Raw genomic sequence first — 15,302 nt, 5'->3', positions numbered from 1 at the left:
TATCAATGAAGTATCATGTATCTTACCTTCCACCAAACACAATGACAGGGCAATCTGTGGCTCCCAGCTGATGTTTCAACACACTGATCATGATGGCGTAATCAGCAATTGCCTGTTCCACTGTCAACAGACCAATCTTTTCAAGGTTGAAGGAATCATTGCCGAAAGGGAGAGACTTGCCATAGTACCTCTGTGAAATAGAGAAAATTTGAACTTAATGAGTTTGAGAGTCATTTTGAACTTAATGAGTTTGAGAGTAATAAAGGTTTAATGCAGGGGTCCCCAAACTTTTTGACTAGGGGGGCCGCATTAGGTTAAAAAAAATAGGGGTGTAACGGTACACAAAAATTTCGGTTCGGTACGTACCTCGGTTTAGAGGTCACGGTTCGGTTTATTTTCGGTACAGTAAGGAAACAACAAAATATAAATGTTTTGGTTATTTATTTACCAAATTTGTAAACAATGGCATAACATACAGTACATACAGTTGCCAAGGTTAATGTGGTCAACATATATAAAATAAAAACTAAATAAGATAAGGCTCAGAATGGTTTCTTAACAAAACCTTTCTACATATAAAGTGCTTTTTTGATTGATTGATTGAGACTTTTATAAGTAGATTGCACAGTACAGTACATATTCCGTACAATTGACCACTAAATGGTAACAGCCCAATAAGTTTTTCAACTTGTTTAAGTCGGGGTCCACGTTAATCAACATTAAACTGCCTCAAGTTGTTGCTCGGATTAAATAAAATAACAAAACTTTTGTTCTACATATAAAAAGTGCAACATTTAAACAGTTTCAAGTCAACTCAGCCTCAGATTAACTTTTTTTAATTTGGCTCAGCATGTTACTGGCCCAACACATGTACATGGACACACTCCGAAGTAGATAAACAACCCAATAATAACCTCAAATCACTCCTCTCAACAGTCAAAAAGCAATGCAATAAATTAAGAAATAAGACAACCAACCTGACTAAATCCTTAAAAAAAATTACATTACCGACAAAATAGAGGAAAACACTAATAAGCCACGTGAGCTTTGGAAAATCCTCAACAACCAACTTCCTGGTTGCAGCCAGAAACTTAAAAAACCAGACTCACCAACATCAACATCAAGGAGGTAGTAAGCAGACTTAACACCTTTCTCATTAGCATAACCACAACTTTAGTCAACAAGCTGTCCCACCACTCTGGTAGCTTTGGTGTAGAACACATTAAAGCCTTCTACAGAAAGCTAGGAGTATCCAACAACAATTTCAAATTAGAAATGGTTTCAGCTGATGAGGTGCTTAATAAATTGAGCGCGCTCCACCCAAATAAGGCCACCGGACTTGATAATATCCCCTCCAGATTCCTCAGGGACTCTGCCACCACCATTGCCCCAATCATCACACACATAATAAACCTCTCAATTACACAAGGCCAAGTACCAAAAGATTTCAAAATAGCAAGAGTAACTCCCCTCTTTAAAAAAGGAAGCAAATTAGAACCTGGCAACTACCGACCTGTTTCTATTCTCAGTTCCATTTCGAAAGTAATGGAAAAAATAGTCTATGAACAGGTCGATAGTTACCTTGCCACTAATAAACTCATGTACAAATTCCAATCCGGCTTCAGAACTAACCACTCCACTGACACATGCTTTCTCTATCTGACCGACCACATCAAACATGAGGTGGACGCGGGCAAATACTGCGGCATGGTCATGCTGGACCTTCAGAAGGCCTTTGACACCGTTAACCACGTTATACTGTTGGATAAGCTCAGAGCAATCGGATTTGATAAAACCTCATCGAGCTGGATGCAATCTTACTTGGAGGGGAGGAAACAGGTGGTAGAGGTGAACGGCATCGTGCCACCCCCCCTCTCAGTAAGCTGTGGAGTCCCCAAAGGCAATATATTAGGGCCTTTACTGTTCCTAATATACATAAACGACATGTCATCAGCATGCGACTGTGAATTGTTTTTGTTTGCGGATGACTCGGCCCTGCTGGTATACGGCAAGGACAAGTCACAGGTGGAGAATATCCTTAGTGATGAACTCTGTAGAATTTGCACCTGGCTCGCTGACAATACACTATCCATACACTTGGGTAAAACGGAATCCATCCTATTTGGGTCCCACATCAACCTTAAGAAAGTCAATGACTTCACTATAAAAGTGGGTGACATTGTTATCACCAGGAAAGATGAGGTCACCTACCTAGGTTCCATTCTAGAGGCTAATCTTTCCTGTGATAAAATGGCAAATAAGGTAATCAAAAAGATCAACCAACGAACGAGATATCTCTATAGAATCTCCTCTCTGGTCAACAAAAGCACCATGAAGATTGTAGCGGGAACTCTCTTTCAACCATTTTTCGATTACGCATGCACCTCCTGGTACCGTAGCACCTCCAAAACCCTCAAATCTAGACTCCAAACATCCCAGAACAAGCTAGTCAGATTACTTCCAGACCTCCACCCCAGATCACACCTCACTCCTACCCACTTCTCCAAAGTGGGCTGGCTCAGGGTGGAGGACAGAGTAAAACAACTTGCACTGAGCCTAGTCTATAAAATCCGCTACACCTCCCTGATACCGAAGTACATGTCAAACTACTTCCTTAACGTAAATGACCGCCATAACCACAACACCAGAGGGAGCTCCACTAACCACGTTAAACCCAGATTCCGATCTAACAAAGGTCTTAACTAGTTCTCTTTCTATGCCACATCAATATGGAATGCGCTCCCAACAGGTGTAAAAGAAAGGGCATCTCTATCCTCCTTCAAAACCGCACTAAAAGAACACCTCCAGGCAACTTCAACCCTAAACTAACACCCTCCCTTCCACATCATACCTCTTCGGATTGTAAATAATCAAATGTAATTAATCAAATGTAGACACTTTTTCTTATGCTTTCTGATCTCTCTCTCTGTGTCACTACTTGCTGTACATATCCTACCAAGTCAGTCCTACACTGTTCCAATGTCCATTTCTCTGATGATGCAATTGTTGATGACTGAAGTGTTGATACTAACCAAACCTAAACCCCCCCCCTCCATATCCCACACCCCGGATTGTAAATAATGTAAATAATTCAATGTATATACTCTGATGATTATCTTGTGTGATGACTGTATTATGATAATATTATATATCTGTATCATGAATCAGATATGAATGGACCCCAAGTTGAAAAACGTATTCAGGTGTTACCATTTAGTGGTCAATTGTACGGAATATGTACTTCACTGTGCAATCTACTAATAAAAGTTTCAATCAATCAATCAAATAGACCTTGTACTGTCTTATGGTTTTAATGTTGACAATGTCGTTGTTGGTGATGCTGTGTTTTCCGATCACAGTCCTGTCATGTTAAATTTAAAGGCCTACTGAAATGAAATTTTCTTATTTAAACGGGGATAGCAGGTCCATTCTATGTGTCATACTTGATCATTTTGCGATATTGCCATATTTTTGCTGAAAGGATTTAGTAGAGAACATCGACGATAAAGTTTTGGTCGCTGATAAAAAAGCCTTGCCTGTACCGGAAGTAGCGTGACGTCACAGGTTGAAGGGCTCATCACATTTGCACATTGTTTACACCAGCAACAAGAGCGATTCGGACCGAGAAAGCGACAATTACCCCATTAATTTGAGCCAGGATGAAAGATTCGTGGATGAGGAACGTGAGAGTGAAGGATTAGAGTGCAGTGCAGGACGTATCTTTTTTCGCTCTGACCGTAACTTAGGTACAAGGGCTCATTGGATTCCACACTCTCTCATTTTTTTATTGTAGATCACGGATTTGTATTTCAAACCACCTCGGATACTATATCCTCTTGAAAATGAGAGTCGAGAACGCGAAATGGACATTCACAGTGACTTTTATCTCCACGACAATACATCGGCGAAGCACTTTAGCTACGGAGCTAACGTGATAGCATCGTGCTTAACTGCATATAGAAACAGACGAAATAAGCCCCTGACTGGAAGGATAGACAGAAGATCAACAATACTACCAAACTCTGGACCTGTAACCACACGGTTAATGCTGTACCGCCTGGCGAAGCCTAGCAATGCTGTTGCTAACGACGCCATTGAAGCTAACTTAGCTACGGGACCTCGACAGAGCTATGCTAAAAACATTAGCTCTCCACCTACGCCAGCTCTCATCTGCTCATCACGACCCGTGCTTACCTGCGTTCCAGCGATCGACGGCGCGACGAAGGACTTCACCCGGTCATCGATGCGGTTAGCGGCCCGTACACGGAGGAAGTCAAGGTGAGGACAGCGGCGCGGCGGCGGGCGTTGTAGCTTTCGACGACACCCCGGCCGCCATCAGAGTCGGCAAGAAACATATATTTCCCCAAAGTTACGTACATGACATGCACATAGCGCCACGCATGGACGGGCAAGCGATCAAATGTTTGGAAGAAAGCAGCGTACTCACGGTAGCGCGTCTGCTATCCAACTCAAAGTCCTCCTGGTTGTGTTGCTGTAGCCAGCCGCTAATACACCGATCCCACCTACAGCTTTCTTCTTTGTAGGCTCCATTGTTAATTGAACAAATTGCAAAAGATTCACCAACACAGATGTCCAGAATACTGTGGAATTTTGCAATGAAAACAGAGCTGTTTGTATTGGGATACAATGTGTCCCAATACTTCCGCTTCAACCCTTGACGTCACGCGCAAACGTCATCATACCTAGACGTTTTCAGCCGGAAGTTTCCCGGGAAATTTAAAATTGCACTTTATAAGTTAACGCCGTATTGGCATGTGTTGCAATGTTCAGATTTCATCATTGATATATAAACTATCAGACTGCGTGGTCGGTAGTGGTGGGTTTCAGTAGGCCTTTAACCAAGTGATATTGTCATTATAAGCGCTAACGCACACAAACTAGCTGCGCCAGGATCACCAGCTTGTGTGTCTATGTTGCCTGCTCGTGGAAGTTTATTGTAGATCATAAATCATGCCTCTCAACTAGCTAATAGAAGGATGAGGATGTAATCCGACAACTTGGTACACTTTGACAGCCAATTTAGACCCGAAAATGACGAAAAACGACACGACAAGACGATTGGTTCTGTCCCCCTTTTCTTTGCAAGGATTATGAGTCATTCTTCATCTTTACGATAACATAACAAGATTTTATCAGTCGGCATCGTAATGACAGCAGACTGTGCGATAAGTGATGTTTTATTATGTTTGTTGGCTCTCATGAAGTCTGCAGTGAGTTTTAATCAGTGATGTAGTTGGAAAAAAAGTGAACATTGTGATGTTTTTTTTATATTAAAAAGCGTCAGTCTACCCCAGGGCAGCTGTGGCTATGGAAGTAGCTTACCACCACCAGGTGTGAATGAATTATGGGTTCTCACTTCTCTGTGAAGCGCGTTGAGTGTCTAGAAAAGCGCTATATAAATCTAATCCATTATTATTATTATTATTATTATTATTAATGCACCGCGTATTTCTAAAATGAAAAAATACATAAATATTAAATGTTATTATGAATGTGCCTGTTACTACACTACATATACTGAACAAAAATATAAAAGCAACACTTTTGTTTTTGCTCCAATTTTTCATGAGATTTACAACTTTTATAATATACACAAAAGACCTATTCCTCTCAATATTTGATAGGAATAGGTCATTTGTGTATATAGTAAAAGTTTTACATCTTTGAATTCAACTCATGAAAAATGGGAGCAAAAACAAAAGTGTTGCATTTATATTTTTGTTTAGTATATATACTCACAGCATAAACATAATGGAGGTGTTTGGATGTTCTTTTTTAGGCCTTTAAAGGCAGAATAGAGCAGCTACCAAAGGCTCAATTTTAAGCTGACTTTTGATCGCAGTTATTTAGTATTTAGAATGCATAAAAAAAGAAAAACATGTGTTCTTGTCCTACATAAGGATTGTGAGTGATAGGCATATTTCCAAAAAAGTACAGTTCCCCTTTAAAGTAACACATTCATTATTTTACCTTGTATTTAATTACATTTATTTAAGTAATTTTGGTAGTAATTTGATTATTTTTTTGGTGAAGTAACAAGAAATTATAATCATTAACCTTTTAAAAGTAATTTGCCAGGGGTGTCCAAAATAATACATTTTCGAAAGAATCACGGTTGTTATTGTAATGATTCTTAATCGATTAAAAAATGTTTTTAAAAAATCAATATAATTGTTTTTAAATCTGTCATGTCCCGCCACTCAGGTAAATTATATTGTTGATGTAGATGCCCACATCTGCTGTAAAGAAATACTTTAGAAAAGAGAAGTGTGGGATACATCTCTTGTTGCCATATTTGTATTTGACTTTGTTAAATGTTTGGGTAGATTTGTATTACTTTTAAGTTATATAGAAATGTTATCACAGCTGTTTATTTTATGGAGGAATGTCGTTAATCATTGAACTGGCACCGAATGTTATTAAAAAGTATCGATTTTAAATCGAGAATCGTTTTAAATCGAGAATAAACTCTGAATCGAATTGTTAACCCCAAGAATCAAATCATGTGGTACCCAAAGATTCACAGCTCTAAAGTTTGCCTAACACTGGGCACAAGGGACTGAGAAACACACCAGCTACCTTCACGTTGGCCACTCGAACCACCTAAGCCAATCTTGTTTAGGGCTGCAAAGATGTAATACCTATTTATTGTGTTGATGTAAACATATTGCTCCTGATGACTCAGGTGTTCAGTATTTGCTCAAACGTTACTTTGCCGATGAAGGAACCTTTGTGTTGCTCTCAGCTATATTATATGACTTCATTTCTCAGTCCTGGTGTTAATATTATACCACGTTTCTTACATGTTCGGCAAATATGACCAAGGCTTCCTGTTGATCAGCCAATTCAATTAGAAAGCCTGTATTGAGGGCAAATTCCCAGACGTCTCCTTCATTGCCAGTGTAGAAAAAAATGGGACCATATCCAGTCTTCCAGTATGAATCTACAATGAAAGAAAGAAAGAGTGAAAACAAAAAGCACATTCTTGTTTCAAATTCGAAAGTGTCAGTTGTCGCAAGATTTACCAGTGATTAGGTATCGTTGAAGAAATGTCCCATTCCCCATGGCGTTGAAGTTGAAGTGGTCAAGACTCTGCGTGAAATACTTCTCTTTGAAATTGAGTTGTACCGGGTATCCATTTTTTCCTGTCTATTAAAATGAAAATCACATAGCAATCTTCAATGGATTGAACAAAGTTCAACAATCGCTTTCAAGTTTTGTTGCTCTTAATTCTCCTGCTGATGTTGTGAAGCCTAGGGCCCTACCTATCAGAGCTGTAAACTTAGCTTTTTCACTAGGAACACAGGTGCCCCTAAATGAAAAAAAATTGTAATAGAGAAAATATTTAGAAGCAATATGAAGTTTCCTAAATGACACAACTTCATTATTAACACTCAAACAACGTACGCATGTGCACTCATACATATAAACACAATGCTGTCATAAAGCCTGATGCAACCCTCAACTAAACATCCTTGTCCCACAGCTTTTTGTAGTCACGTTAAATACACGTCATGCTGTACACATGTACTAAGCTACACATACAGCCACATAACATGACTGACATCACATCACATGCAATTACATCACTGATCATAATAGTACAGTACTTATACACATACCAGAATGACCAGTGAATGTTACAGCTAAAGGTGCTACCAAATCACAAGTGTATGCGAGTAGTAATCAAAATATAAGAGGCAGTTTATCATTTCAAAGAGTTGTTAACTTAGGCCTGGACGATACGCCCTAAGAATAAAACCTCATATTTTTTCACAAAAATCTAGATTTACGATTTTTTACCAGTTTTTTCACTACTTTTTAAAGAAAGCAATTCAGGCAAATCATATTGTTGATGTAGATGCCCATATCTGCTGTACAGATTCACTTTACAAAAGAGAAGTGCAGGATACTTCTTTACTTATTTGTATTTGACTTTATTAAGTGGATTTATATGTTTGCCACAGCTGGACCAGAGCAGGAGGGGATAGAAAGGAAGGAAGGAAAAGGAAGTTTGAGGGGGAAATTGCGGGGACAAGAGGGGGATAAGACAGAGAGACAACAACGAAACAACATCAGCCAATATGATAAGTACAAGTATGATATGAAAAATAATAGCAAAGAAGCAGTTAGTGAAGTAAATATTAATAACATAGAAATGGCAATAAACATTATTGCACTGCAAATAGAGAAATAAAAATACCAATAGAAGTAGCACTATTGATAATGGATAATAATTACCTTTAATATCAACACACACAATTCACCGACATCGCCAACATCATTGTTCACTTTCCACACTTTTCACAAAATCCACTCACAAAAGTTACAATATTAAAAAACAGCAGTACACCATAGTGCAGTATATAACAGTAAAACACTGGTTTTCGCACTACCGTAGTATAGATAGGGATGATGTGCGTTAAGAAATTATCGAGTTCGAGCCCATTATCGAACCTCTTATTGAACCGATTCCTTATCAAATCTCTTATCGAATCCAGATACGTTGTTCTGTGTGCACTGAGTTCCAAAAGCCATAGATGTTATGTGACTGGGCCGGCACGCTGTTTATATGGAGGAAAAGCGGACGTGACTGAGGGCAGCATGCGGCCGTTATAGGGTGAATGTTTCAGGTGAGAAAGGACGCTAAAGGCACGCCCCCAGTGAGTATATAGTGCTGCTATGTGCGTTGTAAATAAAAAAATTGCCAACAAACACATCACCAACATGGACGAGGTGCCGCTCACTTTCGATATCCCGGTGAAGCACACTGGAGAAGGGAACCAGCATGGTAGCGAATCGATACGCACAACGGGGCAAGAGAAGTCGGCTTTTACTGTTGTGCTAGCTTGCTATGCTAATGGTCAACGAGACTGACTTTGAAAATGACGGGAGGGAATCTGGCGTGTTTGATGGAGAACTTGCCCAGCTGTTCATTTTGGACACAGAAGATGAGGACTTTGATGGATTTGTGGATCAGGATTGATCAAAAAATAATGTGAGTACATTGATAAATACTTCAATAAAGTACAACCGAACTCAGCTTTGCACCTGCTGCCTTTTTAAAACAGCGTCCATGCATGTAGCGTATGTTTTAAGCTAGCGTATGTTTAACCATGCCTGCGCCCAAAAATATGCTGCGCCTTATAAATGTGTTAAATACAGAAATAGCACCCGTAACTGACACAGCGCCTTTTAATACGGTGCAACCTATGGTCGCGAAAATACGGTATAGTGTCTTCGATAACTGGAACCGGTTCTCAAAAAGGGATTTGAATCCATGGAATCGGTTCTTTTCTTATCGAACAATCGGGAGAACCGGTTTCGAACATCATCCCTAAGTATAGAATAACAAAAGAGACAAAAAAAAGCATTTTTTTTCAGTGGTTCTAGTTTAACATTGTGGTAGTATTTAAAGGCCTACTGAAATGAATTGTTTTTATTTAAACGGGGATAGCAGATCCATTCTATGTGTCATACTTGATCATTTTGCGATATTGCCATATTTTTGCTGAAAGGATTTAGTAGAGAACATCGACGATAAAGTTCGCAACTTTTGGTCGCTGATAAAAAAAGCCTTGCCTGTACCGGAAGTAGCGTGACGTCACAGGCTGAAGGGCTCCTCACATTTCCCCATTGTTTACAATGCAGCGAGAGCGATTCGGACCGAGAAAGCGACGATTACCCCATTAATTTGAGCCAGGATGAAAGATTTGTGGATGAGGAAAGTGAGAGTGAAGGATTAGAGTGCACTGCAGGACGCATCTTTTTTCGCTCTGACCGTAACTTAAGTACAAGCTGGCTCATTGGATTCCACACTTTCTCCTTTTTCTATTGTGGATCACAGATTTGTATTTAAACCACCTCGGATAGTATATCCTCTTGAAAATGAGAGTTGAGAACGTGAAATAGACATTCACAGTGACTTTTATCTCCACGACAATACATCAGTGAAACACTTTAGCTACGGAGCTAACGTGATAGCATCGTGCTTAAATGCAGATAGAAACAAAAGAAATAAACCCCTGTACTGGAAGAATAGACAGAAAATCAACAATACTATTAAACCATGGACCTGTAAATACACGGTTAATGCTTTCCAGCTTGGCGAAGCTTAACAATGCTGTTGCTAACGACGCATTGAAGCTAACTTAGCAACGGGACCTCACAGAGCTAAGATAAAAACATAAGCGCTCCACCTACGCCAGCCAGCCCTCATCTGCTCATCAACACCCGTGCTCACCTGCGTTCCAGCGACCGACGGAAGGACGAAGGACTTCACCCGATCATCCGTGCGGTCGGCGGCTAGCGTCGGCTAGCGCATCTACTATCCAAGTCAAAGTCCTCCTGGTTGTGTTGCTACAGCCAGCCGCTAATACACCGATCCCACCTACAACTTTCTTCTTTGCAGTCTTCATTGTTCATTAGACAAATTGCAAAAGATTCACCAACACAGATGTCCAGAATACTGTGGAATTTTGAGATGAAAACAGAGCTTTTTGTATTGTATTCAATGGGGTACCAATACTTCCGCATCAACTGATTCCATCATGCACATACGTCATCATATCTAGACGTTTTCAACAGGAAGTGTGGCGGGCAATTTAAAATTGAAATTTATAAGTTAACCCGGCCGTATTGGTATGTGTTGCAATGTTAAGATTTCATCATTGATATATAAACTATCAGACTGCGTGGTCGGTAGTAGTGGGTTTCAGTAGGCCTTTAATGTAATAGAATGCGTATATAATTAATCAACGGTGCTGCACGTCTAGTTGGTAAATGGTGACAAGGTTTTGTTGCCATAGTGCTAATAGCAGTAACTATAGCACAATCACAACTTTGTTGTTCAATATTGTTTTTGTTCATGTAGTTTCTGCAATTGAAGCGTTTTTAATTAGTAACATTCATGTTTAATGGTGTTTGTTTTTTAATTATTTTTGTCTTTAAAGCTTTTGGAGTCGTTGCGTGTAATTCCCTATTGGCACTGTATTAATCACTGTATAGAAATGTATGCTACTTTTTATTGATACTCGTGAATTTCATTTTTTTAATGAATAAAACAAAAGTATCAAGAATGTCTAAAACTAGAATTGCGATGCTTGGGCAGAGTACAAGTAATGTACCGTATTTTTCGGATTATAAATCGCAGTTTTTTTCAAAATTTGGCCGGGGGTGCGCCATATACTCCGGAGCGAGTTATGTGTGAAATTATTAACACATTACCGTAAAATATCAGATATTATTATTTATCTCATTCTCGTAAGAGACGAAGCAAATATCCGCAATCGTCACAAACGTCAACCAATAAGAATTCGGCGGGGGCGGGTCATGGTAGAAGTGCATTGTGCATTGTGGCAGAAGTGCATTGTGGGTCATGGGATGCTAACTGATCATCATCCGTAGCTATTAAAATTGATTATTTCAACATTGGCGGTAACTTATAAAAACTAAGAAGAGCTGAACTAAAATGGCACCGAAAAGGAAATCATATACTGCAGATTACAAGCCGGACGTAGTGAAATATGCAGCAGAAAACGGCGATCGAGCAGCAGACAGAAAGGAAACGGCGCATACCAGAGGCGACACCGGGGAGGAAGATTTCATCGGATTTAGCGATCGGAAGTGACAGATTGTTTGGTAAACGTATAGCATGTTCTATATGTTATAGTTATTTGAATGACTCTTGCCATGATGTGTTGCGTTAACATACAAGGCACGTTCTCAGTTGGTTATTTGTGCGTCATATGGCGTACACTTATTCAGCCTGTTGTTCACTATTCTTTATCTATTTTAAATTGCCTTTCAAATGTCTATTCTTGGTGTTGGATTTTATCAAATAAATTTCCCCCAAAAATGCTACTTATACTCCAGTGCGACGTATATATGTTGTTTTCCTTCTTTTTTGTGCATTTTCGGCCGGTGCGACGTATACTCCGGAGCGACTTAGTCCGAAAAATACGGTATGTACAATTTCGGTTAACATCCATGTTGTCTGTCTATCTGTGTTGGCCCTGCGATGAAGTGGCGACTTGTCCAGGGTGTACCCCGCCTTCTGCCGGAATGCAGCTGAGAGAGGCTCCAGTACCCCGCGCGACCATGAAGGTGACAAGCGGTAGAAAATGGATGGATAGATGGATGGATCCCCAAATAATCAAGTGTTCCACTGTGCACTATGTAATTTGTTGACAAAAATTGTTATTGCTGGGTTGCATATGACGTCTCATCCGTTTTACTTCTTTGCGCTTAATTCACATGATGGGTCAACCAGCTTGAGCGTAGCATTAAAACAAGTGAGAGTGAGTTTAGATTTTGAGCAGAAAATACAGAGAGATAGGAAAGAGCTTTTATAGAGTCCCGAAAGAAGTGGGTCATAAAGATAATAAAGTCAGGGAAAAAACGAAAGTGAAAGAAAAGGGCTCTTTAAAAAAACAGTCATCATTGGTGTAGCTGCTGACAGAAGCACATTGTATACATATGTTATATAATTTCATAGTTGGTTAGAGTAAATAAATACAATGTATAAATATACTTTCATATTTACATATAATGTGATTAAAAATGTATTTTCTTTGGTAATTTCATATACAATTAATTAATTTCATATGTTAACTTTATTTCTGTTAAAACCCATGTAAATTGGAGAGGAACATATTTTTTGTTCCGGTTTGGTCACATTGTTAGGGGGACAATTAATATGTGACGGAATAAGGGAAGCAGCATGAGACAGCAAGCATTTGATGGAAGAGGTTAATAGAGTCTCGGCTTCAAAAGAAACTTTATTCCCTCTGAGTTTGTGAGGCCAATAAGGTATGATGCTTTCTGATAATGTATATGAAATCAATGTGTTTTCTTTTATTTGATGTCAGACTAATTGTAAGTTCTGTTTTTGTTATTTATTAGTTCTGACGGCATTATTTTGGCATTATTTTGGCATGGTTTTGGCATCGTTATTAACAAAAAGGCGTGGCTGAAATAAATGTCTGTGTGAGAAAAACGAACAACTTGAGCCTGGATTAAGACCTCGGAGGGAGTAACAATTGGTGTGAAGTAGCCCCCCCCCCCACCTTGTCGCCTTCTCACCAAAATTATCCCAATCGTTTGTGCTACAGAAATGTTACTTTGTGCCGTTAGTTTTTAAGTTATTCTAAAGTACATTTTCTGACTTGTGATGTCATCCAGCCTCCCCACCTTGTCCAAATCATCCCAAACTTACAAAAAATGTTGGCCGAACTATTTTAGTTTTTAAGTTATTAACGTTTCAATATTCAAGGACAGCCTCTCCCCCAAATGTGTCTGATTTTTGTGTGCTATGCTGGTTTGTGCTGCAAAAATCTTGTGTAATTAACGTGCTATTAACTATGACTACACCCTAACTATGTCAAAACCTCACCAAACTTGACACAATCATTTGTGCTGCCTGTGTGCTGGTTTGTGCAGCAAAAAAACGTGTTTGTACCGTTACGGTTTTTAAGTTATGAAGGTTCTGTGATTCACCTGTGTGAAGTTGGTACCCCCACCTAGTCAAATCGCCCCAAACTTTTTCCAATTGTTTGTGCTGCAAAACGTTTTCTTTGTGATGTTACGGTTTTTAAAGGGGAACTGCACTTGCTTTGGAATGTTGTCAGCTTAAAAGGTAGGAGGGCCAACTTCACATAGGTGAATCACAAAACGTTAATAACTTTAAAAAATATTAACAGTTAGACCAAATATTTTTGCAGCACATACCAGAACAAACATTGCACAACCAATGAACACTGTGGGGGATTTTGACATAGATAGGGTCTTGTCATGATTAATAACATATTAATTACATGTTAATAATACAACAAAAATAAAACAATGACCTAAAAACCATAGTGGCACAAACAAAAATGTTTCCAGCACAAACGTAGCACTAACGATTGGGACAGGTCGGGGGAGATTTTGACATAGTTAAGGTCTAGTCCTGGTTAATAACGCATTAATTACACATTAATAACCTAAAAAACCCATTAATGACTTAAAAAATGTTAACGGCACAAACAAAAATGTTTGTAGCACAGACCAGCACAGATTTAGCACAAACCATTGGGATACATCTCTTGTTTGTTTAGAGAGATTTGGACAAGGCCATGGGGCTAACTTCACACAGGGGTCATCATCTTGTGTAATACAGTTGCACCATGCCTGTGTCTGCAGCAATCACTTTGTAAAATGTTTTGTTTTAATATTTGATTTGTTTGAGAAACTTTCTTTGATGCAATGCAGTTTATTCTCTACTATGTTAGTAGTGTTGGAGAGCAAAACTAAACGTAAAGAAAGGACAAGAGATCGCATCAGTTTGTGTTCTTTTGTGGTTGTCACATAATGCCTAACTATAACTACGAAGACCTGGTTGTGCAAATAAACTAACGTTATGTTAAGTCCTTGTAATAAATATTGTAATTGTTAGTCCAATCCACCGTATTTTCCTTGTCAATTTTCACAACAGAAAGTAAAAGCTTAGTTTCTGTTGTTGTTGTGCAGGAAAGCCAAGTGCTTAAAGGCCTACTGAAATTATTTTTTTTAATTTAAACGGGGATAGCAGATCCATTCTATGTGTCATACTTGATCATTTCGCGATATTGCCATATTTTTGCTGAAAGGATTTAGTAGAGAACATCGACGATAAAGTTGCAACTTTTGGTCGCTGATAAAAAAAGCCTTGCCTGTACCGGAAGTAGCGTGACGTCAACAGAGGAAGGACTCCTCAAAATTTCCCATTGTTTTCAATGCAGCTAGAGCGATTCGGACCGAGAAAGCGACGATTACCCCATTAATTTGAGCGAGGATGAAAGATTTGTGGATGAGGACGTTAGAGTGAAGGACTAGAATGCAGTGCAAGACATATCTTTTTTCGCTCTGACCGTAACTTAGGTACAAGCTGGCTCATTGGATTCCACACTCTCTCCTTTTTCTATTGTGGATCACGGATTTGTATTTTAAACCACCTCGGATACTATATCCTCTTGAAAATGAGAGTCGAGAACGCGAAATGGACATTCACAGTGACTTTTATCTCCACGAAAATACATTGGCGAAGCTCTTTAGCTACTGGGCTAACGTGGTAGCATCGGGCTCAAATGCAGATAGAAACTAAATAAATAAATCCCTGACTGGAAGGATAGACAGAAGATCAACAATACTATTAAACCATGTACATGTAACTACACGGTTAATAATTCCCAGCCTGGCAAAGCTTAACAATGCTGTTGCTAACGACGCCATTGAAGCTAACTTAACAACGGGACCTCACAGAG

The 15,302-nt window shown here is 39.2% G+C and overlaps 2 protein-coding genes across 3 annotated transcripts in view; both read right to left on the bottom strand.

The window, feature by feature from the left end:
• Positions 1-15,302, bottom strand: part of il17a/f2 (interleukin 17a/f2) — a 410,073-nt gene that overhangs the window by 278,487 nt on the left and 116,284 nt on the right. The gene's annotated exons all lie outside the window — the stretch shown is intronic.
• Positions 1-15,302, bottom strand: part of dpp7 (dipeptidyl-peptidase 7) — a 37,301-nt gene that overhangs the window by 19,225 nt on the left and 2,774 nt on the right. For both annotated transcript variants that reach the window (XM_062025685.1, XM_062025686.1), the window contains exons 2-4: positions 7,047-7,170; positions 6,825-6,964; positions 27-190 (exon numbers count right to left, since the gene is read on the bottom strand). In XM_062025685.1, coding sequence (XP_061881669.1) covers positions 27-190; positions 6,825-6,964; positions 7,047-7,170 — 428 coding nt within the window. The remainder of the gene's footprint in view (positions 1-26; positions 191-6,824; positions 6,965-7,046; positions 7,171-15,302) is intronic.

The sequence above is a fragment of the Entelurus aequoreus genome, linkage group LG17 (assembly GCF_033978785.1).
Source record: "Entelurus aequoreus isolate RoL-2023_Sb linkage group LG17, RoL_Eaeq_v1.1, whole genome shotgun sequence".
NCBI classification, from domain to species: Eukaryota; Metazoa; Chordata; class Actinopteri; order Syngnathiformes; family Syngnathidae; genus Entelurus; species Entelurus aequoreus.
Note: the sequence above shows the minus strand (reverse complement) of the source record. Positions and strands in the feature narration are given on the sequence as shown.